Source organism: Procambarus clarkii, chromosome 6 (assembly GCF_040958095.1).
Source record: "Procambarus clarkii isolate CNS0578487 chromosome 6, FALCON_Pclarkii_2.0, whole genome shotgun sequence".
Lineage (NCBI taxonomy): Eukaryota > Metazoa > Arthropoda > Malacostraca > Decapoda > Cambaridae > Procambarus > Procambarus clarkii.
Window position 1 is genome coordinate 9,257,160 of NC_091155.1, and position 18,901 is coordinate 9,276,060.

The 18,901-nt window shown below is 46.9% G+C and overlaps 1 protein-coding gene across 2 annotated transcripts in view; it reads left to right on the plus strand.

The window, feature by feature from the left end:
- The window catches only part of LOC123752967 (repetitive organellar protein), a 133,121-nt gene that overhangs the window by 52,934 nt on the left and 61,286 nt on the right, over window positions 1-18,901 (plus strand). For both annotated transcript variants that reach the window (XM_045734977.2, XM_045734976.2), the window contains exon 3: window positions 15,126-15,170. In XM_045734977.2, coding sequence (XP_045590933.1) covers window positions 15,126-15,170 — 45 coding nt within the window. The remainder of the gene's footprint in view (window positions 1-15,125; window positions 15,171-18,901) is intronic.

The window sequence follows — 18,901 nt, forward strand, 5'->3', positions numbered from 1 at the left end:
TGGGTGACTAGGATTTTTTTTCGGAGTGGGTGAATGAAGTGGTGTTCCCTGCCACAGAAAAATATCTGCAGGAGAAACATTTGCCACTCAAGGCCCTGCTTTTCCTCGACAATGCTCCTGCTCATCCTCCAGGCTTGGAAGATGATTTGTTGTACAGATACAGTAAATTTCTCACAGTAAAGTTCCTTCCTCCTAACACCACTCCTCTAATTCAGCCTATGGACCAGAAAATTATAGCGAATTTTAAGAAACTTTATGAAAGGGCACTTTTCTGGAAATGTTTTGAAGTGACTGAAGCCACAAAACTCACCCTCAAAGAGTTCTGGAAAGACAATTTTAACATTTGTAGTGCTTTAAAACTCGTTGACAAAGCCTGGCAAAAAGTGTTTCAAAGAACCCTGATCTCTGGCTGGAGAAAATTGTGGCCTGAAATGTGTGCCAGAACTGGACTTTGAGGGGTTTGAGCCTGTAAATGATGTGCCTATTGTTGAGGAAATTGTTACTCTGGGCTGACAAATGAGCTTGGAATTGGATGGTGATGATGTGGGAGTTGGTGGAAGAACACAACGAAGAACTGACCACCGACGAACTCCAAGCCCTTCAAAAGGAACAGCAAGAAGACCCAGCTGAGGATGTTTCTCCAGTGGAGGAGGATGAGGCAGTACAGAATGTCCCTTCTGCAACCATTAAGAAGTGGTGTCAGGTGTGGGAAGAAATGCAAACTTTTATTGAAAAGACTCGCCCAGAGAAAGCTGTAGTAGGGCGTTGCATTAATCTTTTCAATGACAATGTGATGCCTCACTACAGACATCTTGCGAAGAAGGGAAAAACAATCTTCCATGGACAGATTTGTTGTGAGAAAATCGAGCAGTGAGCCACAACCAGGACCTAGTGGTATGCAGGCAAAACGTGCCAGAGAATGCACCCCAGAGAGGTCCTCACTGCCTGATGTTATAATGGAAGGGGACTCCCCTTCCAAACAGTAACACCTCTCCTCCTCCCCCCTCCCCACCATCTTCCATACGCCAACAGCATTCATCAGCAAGGGTATGTAATAACATGAACAGTTTTGTAGGTTTATTTAGATGAATTGGGAATAATATTTAGTTTGAAGTGAGGTTTTTGTGTTGTCAGGAACGGATTAATTCATTCCCAGTATTTCTTATGGGGAAATTAGCTTCGGATTACGAGTTTTTGGAATACGAGCTGTCTCCAGGAACGGATTAAACTCTTAAATCAAAGTACCCCTGTATATATAAATATAGTTTGGTTGTTCCCCTGCTAGGCCCCCGTGAGTGTACACGTCCCAGGGGTGCAGTCTTAGAAGTTTGTTTGGTAGTTCTGGGAGCCGGTTAGTAGTACCTTGCCTGGGCTTCCCTTAGTGAAGATTGAAAAGCTAAAGGCCCTGGGAAACCCCACGGGGGCTCTTGGGTACAATGGATGTGTCCCCCTGAGTCTCCTCCCACTTTGTGCGAGTTTGAAGGTTGCCCTGTTCCCCTTGTCTCTGGGGGGCGCTCACTGTTTCTGCCTCCGTCATGCTGCCTGCTGGGTCGGTGACAACCTTCGACCCAGAGTCCTGCGAGCTCTGTTGCTTGTTGGTGACTCAGGTTACCCGGACTTCTGATTTGGGTCTTCAGGTACAGGTGGCTCAGTCACTGGAATCTCGGTTTCGGTTGCTTCGCCATGCTTGGTTGGTTGCTAACCCGGAAGCCTCGAGACTGTCTCATTTTGAGTTTCGAGACCTGGACTTTTGGTCGCTTCGACCTTGATTTCGTCCATGCCCCCTCGTTCCTTCCCTTCTGTGGTTCATTCTGCTCCCCCCCTCCCCCCCCCCTCCCCCCTGGTTCGGGCTCTGAAGCATCTGAGAGTTTCTGAGTTGGTCTAGGGTTTAGATGGTGTGGAGACTTGGGCGGTCTCGGGGACTGCCCCTTCCGGGTTGGCGACATAGGCATTTGAGCCGGGTCCTCCTACCAGAGCATCTGGGTCTGACCTGTGGGCTCTCTTTATTCCTGCTTGTACGGCTGCACTGGCTTCTTGTGAGGCCGGGGTTTTGGGGGATGGCTCGGGGCCCCTGGACCAGTGGTGGGTTCCCCTTGGGGATGGGGAGGGATTGACTTAGGGGCTATGGGGCCACCTGAACTCTGCTTGGGGTTTTGTTCCTTTCCAGCATGGCTTATTATTACAGGGCTTACATGCGTATGACTTAGATATGATGTTGGTCCCTCCCCGGGTTCGGTTCCGGGTCCCTTTGGGTTTGTCAGTCCCGTCCTTCTGGAGGTTTTCGGAATGATGCATCCTGGCGTATGAGGTGCGGGCGGCCCATTGCATTTTACCTCTTGCGTGACTCGGATTACGCCTCTGTGATGAATCCTGCTTCATTCCGGTTTGGGGCTTCATCCCCTTTCTTGGTTTGTTATGAGGTTTCTGTGTGGTCTTGGCTAGCGGACTGTCCCGTCTTTACTTTGGATGCTTGACATGCGTTCTGTTGTTCCCGCACGCTTGTATGGCGGGAGATTCTGACGGTTTCCCAGGTTTACCTGGGGGTAGCGACCTTGAGCATCTCAATGAGTGCTTGTTCGCTCCTGCCCTTCCTCGGGATGTTGGTGTGCAACAGTTCACGTGCAGGTTCCCGTGGCTGCCTCCAGGCATTCCTGTGACTCCTTGGCCTCTGTTTTGTGTTTCCTTCGCACAGTATATGCAGGCGACTTCTGCTTCTTATCGCCCAATGTCTGATTTGTTGATCCTCCAGGTTCCCCCGGAAGGGTCGTGCCCGGGCTCGCGGTTCCTTCCATCGTGGTCGGGGGGTGGTGCCAGGTTCTGGGGGCGGGTGTCGCTTTTGGGGCTGTCTCCTCAGGTCGGAGTGGTGATCGCTCTATTCAGAAGTCGGGTTCTAGTTAGGGGCGCCGGCCCTTTCGCGGTTTGCCCCATTGACGGATGGGACAGTGGGGGGAGGGGGGAAGCTCGCGCTGTTCGCTCATGCCTGATCTCACGATTTGTGAGCTTTTTGGGTCGTTTCCGTCAGCCTGCGGTGGCGTTGGGTGGCCCCCTCCTCCTTCGGGAGGTTTGGGGCTTGGGCGTGGTCGAAACGACGACGTCTCTCAGGTGGGGTTTCCCACTTGTTTCCAAGTGGGAAACTTGCGGACCAGCGGTTTATTCTGGACCTGTCCCGTCTGAACCCCTGGGTCTCTTGCCCCTCCTTTCGGATGATGATTCTGTCCTAGGTCCGGCTTCTCTTGGAGCTGGGTGCTTGGAGGGTGTGACTGGGCCTCAGGGACGCGTATTGGCACGTCCCGATTTATCCAGGGTTCAGGGACTGGCTCGGTTTGGTTGTGGGGCGTCACGGGTACCATTTTCGTTGCCTTCTATTTGGCTTGAATCTGGCACCTCGTGTGTTTACACACCTCACCTGGGTCGTGGTGGCCCAGTTGCGTCTGTTAGGGGTTCAGTTGAAGGTTTAGGGTTGAAAAACAAGTGTCTATAGGCAAATTCTTAGTAAGACAAGCAAACAGTGCGCCTCAGCCAGGTCCTAGGGGTATGCCTGCAAAACGTAAGAGAGAGATGTCATCACTGAAATGCCATCACTGCTGTTATAATGAAATGGGACTCCCCTTCCAAACACTAACATCTCTCCTCCTTCCCCTTTCTCACCATCTTCCATACGCCAACAAGAGTCCTCAATAAAGGTAAAATATACTTGTACATACTGTAGTACAAGATATGAATTGTAGTATTTTTAAGTTAATATTTTTGGGAGTGTGGAATGGATTAATTCAATTTACATTATTTCTTATGGGAAAATTCACTTTGGTTTTTAAATTTTTGGCTTTCGACCCATCTCTGGGAACAGGTTAAATTCGAAAACGAGGGTACAGTGATTATCCTGAGGTTACCTTGAGATGGTTTCAGGGCTTAGCATCCCTGTGGCCCAGTCCTCGACCAGGCTTACTTATTGCTGGACTGGTCAACCAGGCTGTTGGATGCAGCTGCTCACAGCCTGGCTGATCAGGTATCCTTTGGAGGTGCTTACCAGATTCTCTTGAACACTGTGAGGGGTCGGCCAGTTATGTCCCTTATGTGTAGTGGAAGTGAGTTAAACAGTCTTGGGCTTCTGATGTTGATAGAGTTCTCTCTCAGATTACCTATGCACCTCTGCTTTTCAACGGGGGTATTCTGCACATCCTGCCATGCCTTCTGGTCTCATCTGGTGCTATTTGTGTGTGCAGATTTGGGACCAGCTTCTCTAATATTTTCCATGTGTAAATCATTATGTATCTCTCCCACCTGCGCTCAAGAGAATACAGATTTAGGCCTTTTAGTCAGTAAGATATACTTGTTACCGTGGTTTTCAAATTTAATCCATTCCCAAAGACGGCTCGTAAACCGAAAATTCGCAACCCGAAACAAATTTTTCCATAAGAAATAATGTAAATTGAATTAATCCATTCCACACTCCCAAAAATATTAACTACAAAATACATTTCATACATAATACTGTACACCCAAATATTTTGTACTATAGTATGTACAAGATATAGCTTACCTTTATTGATAACTCTTGTTGGCATATGGGATGGGGGGGGGGAAGGGGAGGTGTTAGTGTTTGGAAGGGGAGACCCCTTCCATTATAACATCAGGCAGTGATGACATTTCTGGGGTATTCTCTCACGTACGTTTTGCAGGCATACCACTAGGACCTGGGTGTGGCTCACTCCTTGCTTGTCTTACTAAGAACCTGTCTATAGACACTTGTTTTTCCCCTATGTTTTAACACTTATCTGTAATGAGACATCACATTGTCATTAAAATGTTTAATACAACAGCCTGCTACAGCTTTATCTGGGTGAGTTTAGAGCAAAACTTTGCAATTCTTCCCATACTGCACACATTTTCTTATTGAGAAAGGGACATCCTCTACTGCTTCATCCTCCTCTGAAGAGATTTCCTCAGCTTTCTTTTGTTGCTGCTCCTTGTGAAGGGCTAGGGGTTCGTCGGTGGTCAGTTCTTCGCTGTGTTCCTCCTCCAACTCCTCCACATCAGCACCATTCAACTCCAAGCCCAATTTCCGGCCCAGAGAGACAATTTCCTCAACAAGAGGCACTACAGGTTCAGGCTCAAACCCCTCTAAGTCTCGTTCTGGAACACATTCAGGTCCAATTTTCTCCAGCCAAAGAACATGGTTCTTTGAGTCACTGCTTCCCAGGCTTTGTCTATAAGGTTTAAACAACTCAAAATATTAAAATGGTTTTTCCAGAATTCATTGAGGTTGAGGTTTATATCCTCAGTCACTTCAACACATCTCTGGAAAACTGTCTTGCCATAAAGTTTCTTAAAACTGGAAATTATTTTATTGTCTATAGGCTGAATTAGAGGAGTGGTGTTGGAAGGAAGGAACTTAATTGTAACAAAACTAAATTCCTCCAACAATGCTTCTTCTAAGCCTGGAAGATGAGCAGAAGCACTGTTGAGAAGTAGGGCTTTTATAGGCCAACTTTTCTCCTGAAGATATTTTTTCATGGCAGGCATTTCAGCATTTCTTATTTCTGGATCGCGAATTGTTACGTCAGCTGTGCGGTACTGAGCAAACCACTTGTACACAGCCTCATCCAACTGTACATGCTTCGAAGGCTTCAATGTTCTTCTACCGCACCCCTCTGCTAGTGCTTGCACCTTCCTGGTTGATACCTGGTTGATGGGGTTCTGGGAGTTCTTCTACTCCCCAAGCCCGGCCCGAGGCCAGGCTTGACTTGTGAGAGTTTGGTCCACCAGGCTGTTGCTTGGAGCGGCCCGCAGGCCCACATACCCACCACAGCCCGGTTGGTCCGGCACTCCTTGGAGGAATAAATCTAGTTTCCTTTTGAAAATGTCCACGGTTGTTCCGGCAATATTTCTTATGCTTGCTGGGAGGACGTTGAACAACCGCGGACCTCTGATGTTTATACAGTGTTCTCTGATTGTGCCTATGGCACCTCTGCTCTTCACTGGTTCTATTCTACATTTTCTTCCATATCGTTTACTCCAGTACGTTGTTATTTTACTGTGTAGATTTGGTACTTGGCCCTCCAGTATCTTCCAGGTGTATATTATTTGATATCTCTCTCGTCTTCTTTCTAGTGAGTACATTTGGAGGGCTTTAAGACGATCCCAATAATTTAGGTGTTTTATAGCGTCTATGCGTGCCGTATATGTTCTCTGTATTCCCTCTATTTCAGCAATCTCTCCTGCTCTGAATGGGGAAGTGAGTACTGAACAGTACTCAAGACGGGACAACACAAGTGACTTGAAGAGTACAACCATTGTGATGGGATCCCTGGATTTGAAAGTTCTCGTAATCCATCCTATCATTTTTCTGGCTGTCGCAATATTTGCTTGGTTATGCTCCTTAAACGTTAGGTCGTCAGACATTATTATTCCCAAATCCTTTACATGCTGTTTTCCTACTATGGGTACATTTGATTGTGTTTTGTACTCTGTATTATGTTTAAGGTCCTCATTTTTACCGTACCTGAGTACCTGGAATTTATCACTGTTAAACATCATGTTATTTTCTGATGCCCAGTCGAAAACTTTATTAATATCAGCTTGAAGTTTTTCAATGTCCTCAGCCGAGGTAATTTCATACTGATTTTTGTGTCATCTGCAAAGGATGATACGAAGCTGTGACTTGTATTTTTGTCTATATCTGATATGAGAATAAGGAAAAGCAGCGGTGCAAGGACTGTACCCTGAGGTACAGAGCTTTTCACTGCACTTGGACTAGATTTTATATGGTTGACAGTTACTCGCTGAGTCCTGTTTGACAGGAAACTGAGTATCCAGCGTCCTACTTTACCGGTTATTCCCATTGACTTCATTTTGTGTGCTATCATGCCATGGTCACATTTATCGAAAGCCTTTGCGAAGTCCGTGTATATCACATCAGCATTCACTCTCCAGTAGAGGATGTCTTCACTCTCACTTGTTGAAATGTATTTCAGGTATTGCTCTTTTTGTTTCCTTATATCAGAAACAGTACTAGTGCCTATATTAACCCTTAAAGTGCGCATCACTTCATATGAAGTGTAAATCGTTTTACCAGTCAACTGCGCTTCACTTCATATGAAGTGTATGGGTACCGCGCACGATTTGAATGGCCCGCGGTGTAGCTGGGGGTCCCATACGCTGCCCAGGGGCTCTAGTAAACTGCGGCCATTTTGAAAAAAATTCCCGCTCACGATCCGAAGGCATGGGAGGCCTCAGTTTAGCGAGAGTCACCATGGCGAGCGCACGGTCAAACGCCTCACGGGCATGCACCACTCAGTCCCTCACCCCAGAGCAAATAGCCCACGAATTATTCTCTGAAGGTGAAGAAAGTGTGTTTGACGATTCAGACAACGATGAGGATTATACACAGTTGTCGGGTGATAGTAGCAGCAGCAGTGAAAGTGAGAATGACCGCCATGCCATGGCGAGGCCTATACGCTCACCGATGCCTCCTCGCCCAGTTTCTACCCCAATTCTACCACGACCTCACAGTTCCTGTGGATATTTTCTTTTTGAGGGTGACGAGTCAGAGGGAGGTGACTCCTTTTCTGGGTTTAGTGACTCAGATCACAGTTTTATTGAGCCTGTGGCTGGTACCAGTGGTGTAACTGGGCGAGAAATTGTCGCGTCAGCAGCATCTCGCCCGGCCAAGCGCCACCGCATGGCGCCACATGAGGGACCAAGACCCTCGTGTTCACGTGCATCCACCTCACGTGCACCCACCTCACGTGCACCCACCTCACGTGCACGTAGCCGCCGTGCTTCTCGCAGACGGTATTCAGCTCCTGGTCGCCGGTATGCATCGCTTCCTCGGCGTCTTTCCTCTGCATCTCGCAGGATGCCTGGTGTACTTGAGTGGAGTGATGGTGACGATTTTATTCCTAATATTCCTCACTTTGACGATAAAGATGTAGGGATTACAAACCTTTTCCCTAATCAAGGTGAGGACATGGCTGAGATGGAATATTTTACAGCATTCTATGATGAACCACTCATGGAATACATTGTACACCAAACGAACCTGCATGCTGCTTACCTGATTGAGAGGGAAATCACAGAATTTTCATGACTGCAGCATTGGAAAAATACCACAGTGGCGGAAATGTATGTGTTTTTGGCACTCTGTTTGTTGATGAAGCACTGTCACAAACATGCAATAAATGACTATTGGAGCAAGGACAAGACAATACCAACACCTTTATTCGGGAAATATATGTCACGAGACAGGTTTCAGATACTCCTCAGGTGTCTACATTTTGGAAGTGTTCAGGACCAAACACCTGATGATAGACTGTGGCGAGTGAGGCACTACATGAACGATGTTATTGGAAAATTCAGAGATTTTTACGTACCAGCACAGAAGCTGGTGGTTGATGAATCTCTCATACTTTTCAAGGGACGTGTTCCATTCAAACAGTACATTCCCTCAAAACGAAACCGATTTGGCCTGAAATTTTTTGTTCTTTGTGATTGTGAGACAGGATACGTGTTACACATGATTCTGTACTCGGCTAGTGATGTAGACATTCCCGGTAACGACGAACATGGATTCTCGGGGAGTGTAGTGAAGACCATCATGGCTCCGTGGATGAACAAGGGACACATTTTATACACAGATAATTACTATACAAGTCCCTTGCTAGCTCGGTTCTTGCTAGAAAATAGAACCGGATTGGTTGGTACAGTAAAGCCACAACGAAGGGAAATGCCTGTGTTTGACAACGACATTGCAGTTGGTGAGTGTCAGAGAAGGAAAAGTGATAACATTCTGTCAGTTCGGTGGAAAGACAAAAGAGAGGTGAACTTGTTGACAACAATTCATGATGGAACAATGGTGAACAGTGGGAAAGTGAGCCATAAAACAAACGCACCACTATATAAGCCAGACTGTGTTTTAGACTATAATATCAACATGCAGTTGATTGATAAATCAGACATGATGATAGGCACTGCAGAGTGTGTGCGGAAGACATGTAGGTGGACGAAAAAAGTGTTCTTCCATCTTGTGGACATGAGCATGCTGAACTGTTTCAACATGTACCTTGTGAGAACTGGACGTAAGCCCACTTTCCGTGACTTTGTATTTGATGCTGCAATACAGTTATTAGGAAAGTTTGCAAAAGATGTCCCAGGTATTCAGCGGCCCATCATAAACCCACTGTTGCAGCATGCTGGTACTCCACGCCTTGCTCACACTGAAGGCTTCCTAGCACACAAACTTAAGTATTTGCCACCTGGTGTGAAGCGTGCAATAGCCCAACGTGATTGCTATGTGTGTAAAACAACGACACGTAGAGACAAGAAACGGAAGCTTGTGCAAACATGGTGTGAAACGTGTGGTATCCCATTATGTGCTGTCGACTGCTTCAATGACTACCACAGTCTAGAAATCTTCTAAGTGTGCTTCAAAGTGTGTATAGCGTGTGCGAGTGTGTAAATATGTAAACATATAAGCAGATAGCGTGTGCGTGTGTGTAAATATATACAAATATAAGCAGAACATACAATATAATAGACTGTAATGACATATTATATTGCCGTAATTGAAAACATTTGTGTGCGCCTGTGTATACTCAAATATGCAACAATTATTGATACAAAATATGTTCAAACAGTATTTGAAACACAATTAGTGAAAAAAAATTAGATAAAATGCGCTTAGACATTGTAAATAAATAGCGCAAAAATATATTTGTGGCAACTCTGGCTGTTTGAGGACCGCGCGCAACACCTCCCGGGCGTGTACTGCATGAGTGAACATGCAGATTGTGATTGTACAAAAGTAAGTACAATAGAATTTTTTTTTTATTTTTCCCGTGATCAGTGAACAGAACTTAACAGATTAGCAAAAAAAAAAAAATTTTTTTTTTTTCAAAATGACATGCGCCTGTGCGGATGCAGGATATTAGACCCCGAGCATGTTAAGGGTTAAAGTCCTTGGCAACACTTGAAGTCGACCGGCCACTTTCACAAAGTTGTATAACACGTAACTTGTCTTTAATTGTTATGGGGTAATCTTCTTCCTCCTAACACCTACAGAACAGTTGATGCTGCTATCAGACATAGTCTTGGCCAAAAATGATAAACATTACTATGAAAACAAAAGAGTTATTAGTTATTTAAAAAATGTTTCACTAATGGCGTGGCACTGTAGTATAATGTAAGGGATGGGAGGACATGGGCTGTTTGGCTTGACCAGGCCTGGACGGGTCCACTTGGGGGCAGGCACGTTACGTAGGCCGCCAGGTTGGAAAAAAACTCACAATATTTTTAGAGCAAACTTCAACCTGTGCAAATTGTTTTTAGATAACTTGTATATTTGTTATTACATATATAATTATTTCTTTTGTTTTTGACTGTGATGAATTTAATTAATGACTGATGAATAAAATTAATGGTAATTACTGTAGTGTATAGGCCCCTCCACATCCTCCTTATCCCCAGGCAGTCCCTCCCAACACTCCCCTTTCTCCCGGCACCACCCACCCACCCCATCCCCTGCTACACCACGTGCCTCGAGCCACAGCCGTATGGGATTAATACGGTACAGCCCGATGCCTGCCTTTCTGATCCGGACTATTCTCCGCTTGTCCTGCTTACTGTCTGGATTGGGTAACATCAATAGTAAGTTAACCAGCTCAGATTTCTGATCCAGCCAAATATCCGCTACTCGGGCTTCCATGGACATTTTGAATGGATAGGGAGATAACTTTATTCGGCCACAATTTTTGCCGGATTAGGGCGTTTTCTAGATAGGGGGATTCTGGATTAGTGGATTTCTACAATATATATAATATTTTAGTGATTTCAGCTGATATCCTAAAAGGATAGTACTTGCAACAACTGTTTGAGTGAATGTGTGTACCAGTATGTACGGCTGGACCCCCAACAATTCACGGTTTTACTGTAACCACTCGATTATCCGGGATTTGAACATCCAGAAAACGCCCTTATACGGCCAAAATCGTGACTGGATAAAGTTATCTCAATATCCGGCTGAAATGGTCATGGGAGCCAGATAAAAGCCGGTTTAGCCGGATAAAAAATCAGAGCCGGTTAACTTGCTGCCGATGTTACGCTATCTGGACAGTCAGCCGGATAATCATTGAATTGTCCGGATATAAAAGCCATGGGGCGAGCCATACGGTATTAATCCCGTCTGCCTGTGGCTCGAGGCGCATGGTGGAAGAGGGGGGTGGGGTGGTTGGGTGGTGTCGGGAGAGAGGGGAGTGTTGGGAGGGACCACCTGGGGGGGATAAGGGGGATGTGGAGGGTCTCCACATCCCCCTTAGGATGTGGAGGGTCTCCACATCCCACTACATTACAACTGTAGTGTAATGTATACACTACAGTACAGGAATTACCATTAATTTTAGAACAATTCATCATAGCCAAAATCAAAAGAAATACTAGTAATTATGTAATAAAAAATACCATTCAAGTTTCCTAAAAACAATTTGCACAGGCTGAAGTTTCCTTCAAAATATTGTTATTTTTTTTTCCTGCTGGCGGCCTATGTAAAGTGCCTCCTTGCCCCAAGTGGACCCGTCCATGCCTGGTCAAGCCATGTGCTCTCGACTCTCGTGTTATACCACAGTGCCGTGCCTTTAGTAAAATATTTTTTTAAATAACTTTTTTATTTTGATAGTAACTTTGAACATTTTTGGCCAAGACTATGTCTGGTATCAGCATCAATCATTCTAGAGGTGTTAAGAGGAAGAAGATTGTCCTAACAATTAAGGACAAGTTACGTGTTATACAACTTTGTGAAAATGGCCGGTCGACTTCAAGTGTTGCCGAGGAATTTAATATAAGCACTAGTACTGTTTCTGACATAAGGAAACAAAAAGAGAAACTTCTGAAACACATTTCAACCTGTGAAAGTGAAAGTGCAAGGACTAGCAGAGGGTGTGGTAGAAAAACTATGAAAACCTTGACGCAGTTGGATGACGCATGTACAGTTGGATGAGGCTGTGTACAAGTGGTTTGCTCAGCACCGCACAGCTGGCGTAACAATTCGCGGCACAGAAATACAAAATGCTGCAAGCAGGTTTGCAGCAAGCCTTGGAATAAAGGATTTCGAAGCCAGTGAAGGGTGGGTGGCAAGGTTCAAAGGTAGGCACAATATTGTGAAAAGGAAAATTGTCGGTGAAAAATTGAGTGCAGATGAAAGCTGTGTAGAACCATTTAAACAGAAATTAAGAGCATACATTTTGTCAAATAATTTATATTCTTATCAAATTTATAATGCTGATGAAACTGGGCTGTATTGGAGGAGTTTACCAGAAAAAAACTCTAGCAATGAGGAGTGAGGGTTGTGTGCCAGGCCGTAAGGTCAACAAGGACAGGCTCTTGGCCACGATGTGTGCGAATGCTGATGGCACAGACAGAATCACGTGTGCAATTGTTGGCAAATCAAAGAAACCAAGAGCCTTGCAACATGCATGGACAGACTGCCAGTCAAATATTATAACTCGCGAAATGCATGGTTTACACAGGAGATCTTTCTTTCCTGGTTTCATGGCGTGTTCTGCAGGGAAGTTCGTGCCTATCAAGTTAAGAAACTCAAAGTAAGGCCAAGCGAAGTTCGGGCTTTGCTGCTGCTTGATAATGTGCCTGCCCACCCCAAAATTGACACGTTAACCTCACATGATGGCAAGATAACGTGTATGGCTCTTCCTCCTAACACAACCTCTGTCATCCAGCTAGGATGAGTTATCTGAGATCAGGGAGTTATCTGCCACAAAGAGGTTGTACACCAAAAAGATGCTGAAGGAAGTTTTGGTGGTTTTGCCTCTCCCGGAAGATATTGAACTCGGTGTGGATAACAGGGCTAAAAAAAACTTGAGAATTTGAAGAACTATACAGTCAAGGAAGCCATCTATAACTGGGCCAAGGTGTGGAGTGAAGTAAAGGAATTGACTTTGAAAAATTCCTGGATAAAACTCCTCACGTCTACGGTCAGAAACGAGGAGGATGAAGAAATATATTTTGAAGGATTTACAGATGAAATCCATGACATGTTCAGAAATGCCGGCAAAAACTTAGAAAGACAGGATGTGGTTGATTGGCTTGAAAAAGATGCCAATGACCCAGGATATGGTGTGATGAGTGAAGACGAGATTCTCCAGTCTATTACTGGTAAGGTCGACGAAGAGGTGGAGGATGAAGAAGGCAGTGAAGAACTAACACCAATGACCACAAAATACAGTGTACTCATGACCTATGTTGATGGATTAATAAATTTTTCACCCAATTGTGCTCATCCAAAAGTTGGAAACATGTATCAGTACCCGAGACAACCAAAGAGCTGATCATACAACTGGCCAGTGAACACAGAAGGCAAGCTACACTTGATTCTTATATGGTACAAAAGTCAAGCCAAGCGCCTTCAACCAGTGAGGCGTCACAGGCAAGCAAAGCGCCTTCAACCAGTGAGGCGTCACAGGCAAGCCAAGCGCCTTCAACAAGTGAGGCGTCACAGGCAAGCCAAGCGCCTTCAACAAGTGAGGCGTCACAGGCAAGCCAAGCGCCTTCAACAAGTGAGGCGTCACAGGCAAGCCAAGCGCCTTCAACAAGTGAGGCGTCACAGGCAAGCCAAGCGCCTTCAACAAGTGAGGCGTCACAGGCAAGCCAAGCGCCTTCAACAAGTGAGGCGTCACAGGCAAGCCAAGCGCCTTCAACAAGTGAGGCGTCACAGGCAAGCCAAGCACCTTCAACAAGTGAGGCGTCACAGGCAAGCCAAGCGCCTTCAACAAGTGAGGCGTCACAGGCAAGCCAAGCGCCTCAACAAGTGAGGCGTCACAGGCAACCCAAGCGCCTCAACAAGTGAGGAGTCACAGGCAACCCAAGCGCCTCAACAAGTGAGGAGTCACAGGCAACCCAAGCGCCTCAACAAGTGAGGCGTCACAGGCAAGTCAAATGCCTTCAACTAGTGAGGCTTCCACAGCTGGCAGTCAAAACTAACTTTGCTTAATGAACTGTACAGTAATTTTAAGTGTTAATTTAAGTGTTGTGTTAGTATAGGTTACGTAAATTGTCAAGAATTTTTAACTTCAAGATGTGTGGCATCAATCAAGAAGACGAACAACAACAACAACAGTGTAAGTTGAGGTTTCTAGTTGAATATTTAATAATTATATGTGGCAAGGCAATTCAAATTATGTTGTTTGTAGTATAAAAATAGTTGGAAATGGTTAGTTTTGGACTCGTAGGTGAAAAAGTACCATTATCCGGAACACGTGATTATATGGCTGGGGGTTCTTCCCATATAGTCCAGATAATCGAGTGGAGACAGTACTGTTAATTTTATATAGTCCAAGTGAAAACTAGAAACCAAACTTAACATTCCTAAGTCTAGTTATAGTACATGTTTCTACTATATTAGACCTAAGAAAGCACATATTAAGCCTAGGATTGTTTGGACAGGTTAAGTTATGTTCTTCAGTTACATTTCCAAGTTCTGGAATGCCATTTGAACTAATTCACTAACACTGTACAAAATTTGAACTTTTTTTTGTCTGACAGTACATATTGGTAGGTTTGACCAAATTGTTGCTATAAATGCTATCATTTTAGGAGGATGGTCAATGTGATTTATACATTCTTGATTTATATGTTGCCATAATATTATTAGCAAGGTTTTGGATAAAAATCACCCTTGCGTGTTTATGAATTTTGTGTTAAGATTTACACCAAGTCTTTTGCACTCTCCTGAATGCTTTGTCAAGGCCTGAGTGTGTGGTTAGGATGAGACTTGTATCTCAACAACTATCCTTTGTTATCCAATTTTTTTTATCCCATGTTATTAATTCTGCGAGAAGACATTATCCCTACTTATTAGCAAGATTGCTGTGCCTAACTTATTCATAGCTATGATTGCATATTTGTTTTGATAGCATATGGTTATATTATTTTCTTTAATGATAACCGCCATGTTTGTTTTGAATGGTGAAAAATTCATAATAAACTAAATGTGCTGAATATAGCTAAGAAATAAATTTTGTACCTGTCTATGAAAAATGTATTGTAATTCAACTTCATGAAATATGCTCTCTCAATTACTTTGGTTATCATTGTACACTTACCGTCTGATTCATCAACAGAGCATTCAAGTGGAAAGTTGCCAGTCAAGCCAACAGAAAGTCGAGGTTAGTCTTATCATCATTTCTCTGTTCCCTCATCTATGTGTTATAATTTACCTTACATTGCTTGGCAGCTCAATTTTGTATAACATATTAACTCCTTGTGTACAGCTTAATATGTACTATTCTGTAAATGCATATCCACCTATGCACAAAAACAATAATTTTTCTGGGGGGAGCCCCTTCGGCTCCCCAGAGCTTATCCAGGCTGATATGCTAATGTCAGATTTTTGCATCATTCATGTGTATGGAGTTCTATGGGCCTACCAGGGACCATGAGACAGAACCTGGCCCCCCCTCAAAGAGGCAAGGGGAGCAGTGGCCTATAAAGGTAAGTGCCACAAAACAAACCCCTATTCTGGTTAACAACGAAAATTGACAAATGAGTGGACAGAAATCCCCAAAAGAAAAACGAGCAAACAAGCATGATGTTACACGAGTCACACTGCATGTCTGCGCAGTCTCCCCTCCCCGGGAGGGGGAATGGGGAGCCCCAGACCCCCGAGCCGGCGATCCCCGCCTCAGTTCCTCGGCTGATGGTATGGCATGGTCGTGTGGCTCCAGCTCCAGTCTTGTCTCAGTGCTGTGACTTGTTTTCAGTGCTGCTCTTACGGTGGTCATGTGAGCTGGGAGTAGTATTCTCAGGTACTCGGGCTGCATGTGCTTAGGGTCACCTTCCCTGAGTGCCCTGTAAGTACCGCCCTTGGGGCTTGGGGTTGCCTTCCACAAGTCTCCTTGGGTCTACCTCTGTTGGCCTTTTGCTGCTTGGCGTTTGGTCGCTCCGAGTGTTTGGGGGTTTTCCTCCCTTGTTTACCTTGGGGTTAGTGGTAGTTATTGCACTGGTGGGGCGCAGGGTACTGCGTAGCTAGTTTTCATCTATAACAGCGGCCGGCTCTGTTCCCACTGGGTTCGTTGTCCACTTACGTGGTTTTTCTTTTTGTTTTTGCCTGGTGGGGGGGGGGGTCTGCCTTGTGTTTCCCTCCCCTTTATATTAGGATCGTTTGTGTGGTGGTACCCCCTGCTTTGCCTTCACGAGTGGACATGTCAGGTGGGTTCAGCTTTAGCAGTTAGCTTGGTAGTTTGGGGCGTCGGTTAGCAGTGCCCTGCCTGGGATAACCCTTAGCAGACCCAGTCTAGGGGGCCCTGGAAAACCCCGTGGGGGCTCTCAGGTCTGATGGAGGAGACCCTTGCATCTCCTCTCGCTTTGTGCGAGGTTGAGGGTTGCTCTGTCCCCTTGTCTCAGGGTGACTCATTGTTTTTGCCTCCGTCATGCTGCCTGTTGGGTCAGTGACACATTCGACCCCGAGTCCTGCGAGCTTTGTTGCTTGTTCGTGACTCAATTCACCCAGTCTGCTGATGATTTACTTCAGGTGCAGGCAGCTCGCACGTTGCAGGGTAGGTTTAGGTTGTTGGACGTACTCAGGTTGTTACTTCCCCGGACGCCCCGAGGCTGCCCAGCTTTGTGTATAGGGACCCAGACTTCATATAGGGACCTGTCTGGTTCTCGTAAGGGGCAGCGGCCCTTTCGCAGTTCGCCCCATTGACGGGGGGATGAGGGGAAGGCTTGCTGTGTTCGCTCATGCCTGGTCTCATGATTTGTGGGCGTTGGGGGTCGTTTCTCGCGGCATTCTCCAGGGCATTTGGGGCTGACGGAGCAGGTTTCCTCTCCTGCGCTCCATCGGGTCATCTTGGAGTGGGTGTGCTTGGGCGTGGTCGAAACGACGCCGTCCCTCAGGTGGGTTTCCTGCTTGTTTCCAGTTCCAACACAGGACTATGCGGACCTGCGGTTTATTCTGGACTTGTCCCGTCTGAACCCTTGGGTATCTTGCCCCTCGTTTCGGATGACCGCTCTGTTTCAGGTCCGGCTTCTGTTGGAGCCGGGCACTTGGATGATGTCCCCTGGACCTCAAGGATGCGTATTGGCACGTCCCTATTCATTTGGGGTTCCAAGACTGGCTTGGTTTTGTTGTGGGGCGTCAGTGCTACCACTTTTGTTGTCTCCCCTTCGGGTTGAATCTGGCACCTCGGGTGTTCACACGCCTTACCCAGGTCGTGGTGGCCCGTCTGCATCTGTTAGGTGTTCGGTTGTTGACTTACCTCGACGACTGTCTGGTTTGGGCGCCCAGTCGGTCCCCGTGTCTGCTTGCCAGGGATTTGGTGCTTTCCCAGCTCGCCGGGTTCGGGTTCCTGGTGAACTGGTGGAAGTCCCATTTGGTTCCTTCCCAGGTTCGGTCCTGGCTGGGTCTTGTGTGGAACTCTTGGACTGCTTCCTTGTCTCTTTTTCCGGAGTTTCTCCTTCGGCTGCGGTCTCGCCTGTGCCTGTTTCTGGGGGCTCCCGGGTCACCCGGCGGTTGCTTGAGGGTTTGTGCAGGAGCCTGAACTTCGCGATGTTGGTCTACCTGCCGGGTCGGGTTTGGCTTCGTCGGCTGTTCTGGTTCCTTCGGGGATGTCCTTTCCGCTTGTCTTGCGATAGCTGGGTTCGACCCCTGGGGGCCCCTTGAGTCAGCTGCTGCGTCGCCGGCTTCCTCTTCGAGTTTTTCGGGGTTCAGTGCCTTGGCGCCTGCCCGAGCCCTCGCACGATGTGTTCACGAACGCGTCATCTCTAGGCTGGGGCTTTGAGACCAGTGCTCACCAGGCCGGCCAGGGGCGGTTGGGTCCGTCCTTCCGTCGGGTCCACAGCACGGTGTGGGAGTTCGTGACGGTGTATTTTGCACTTCAAAGGGTTTGGGTCGCCCGCGGGTTGATGATCCGGCTCTATTCGGACTGCTCCCCGGTGGTTCATTGCCTGAACCGAGGGGGTTCGATGCGGTCCTTGGCTCTTTGGGGATGGTCGCTTCGGGTGACTCGTCTGCTGAGTTCTCGGGGTTTGGCTCTCCTGGCGAGCCAGGGGGTGTCCAACGTCCTGGCGGACGGACTGTCCAGGTTCGTTCCCCTGTCCACGGAATGGATAGCCAGTGCCAACTCCTTCCATTGGCTCTGCCGGATGTTCGGGCACCTGGAGGAGGACCTCTTTGCGTTGGCGTGGTTGAAGCGTCTTCCGGTTTACGTGGCGTCCTTCGCTGACTGCGAGGCTGTCGGGATCGACGCCTTTCGTCAGGACTGGTCGAGGTGGGGGTTCCTGTACCTCTTTTCCCCAGTTCGGCTGTTGCTCCAGGTCCTGGCTCGCTTGCTTGGAGACTTACCGGGGTCGAGTGGTCCTCTTGGCCCCGTGGTGGCCAGCCCAACTGTGGTTTGAGGCGCTGCTTGCCCGGTGTTCGAACCTGGAGGCTCCATCTGTCAGTGCTAGAGTGTCCTGTCAGCAACACATGTGTGGTGGTCAAGCTCCATCTGTCAGTGCTAGAGTGTGCTGTCAGCAACACATGTGTGGTGGCCAAGCTCCATCTGTCAGTGCTAGAGTGTGCTGTCAGCAACACATGTGTGGTGGCCAAGCTCCATCTGTCAGTGCTAGAGTGTCCTGTCAGCAACACATGTGTGGTGGTCAAGCTCCATCTGTCAGTGCTAGTGTGTGCTGTCAGCAACACATGTGTGGTGGCCAAGCTCCATCTGTCAGTGCTAGAGTGTCCTGTCAGCAACACATGTGTGGTGGCCAAGCTCCATCTGTCAGGGCTAGAGTGTGCTGTCAGCAACACATGTGTGGTGGCCAAGCTCCATCTGTCAGTGCTAGTGTGTGCTGTCAGCAACACATGTGTGGTGGCCAAGCTCCATCTGTCAGTGCTAGAGTGTCCTGTCAGCAACAC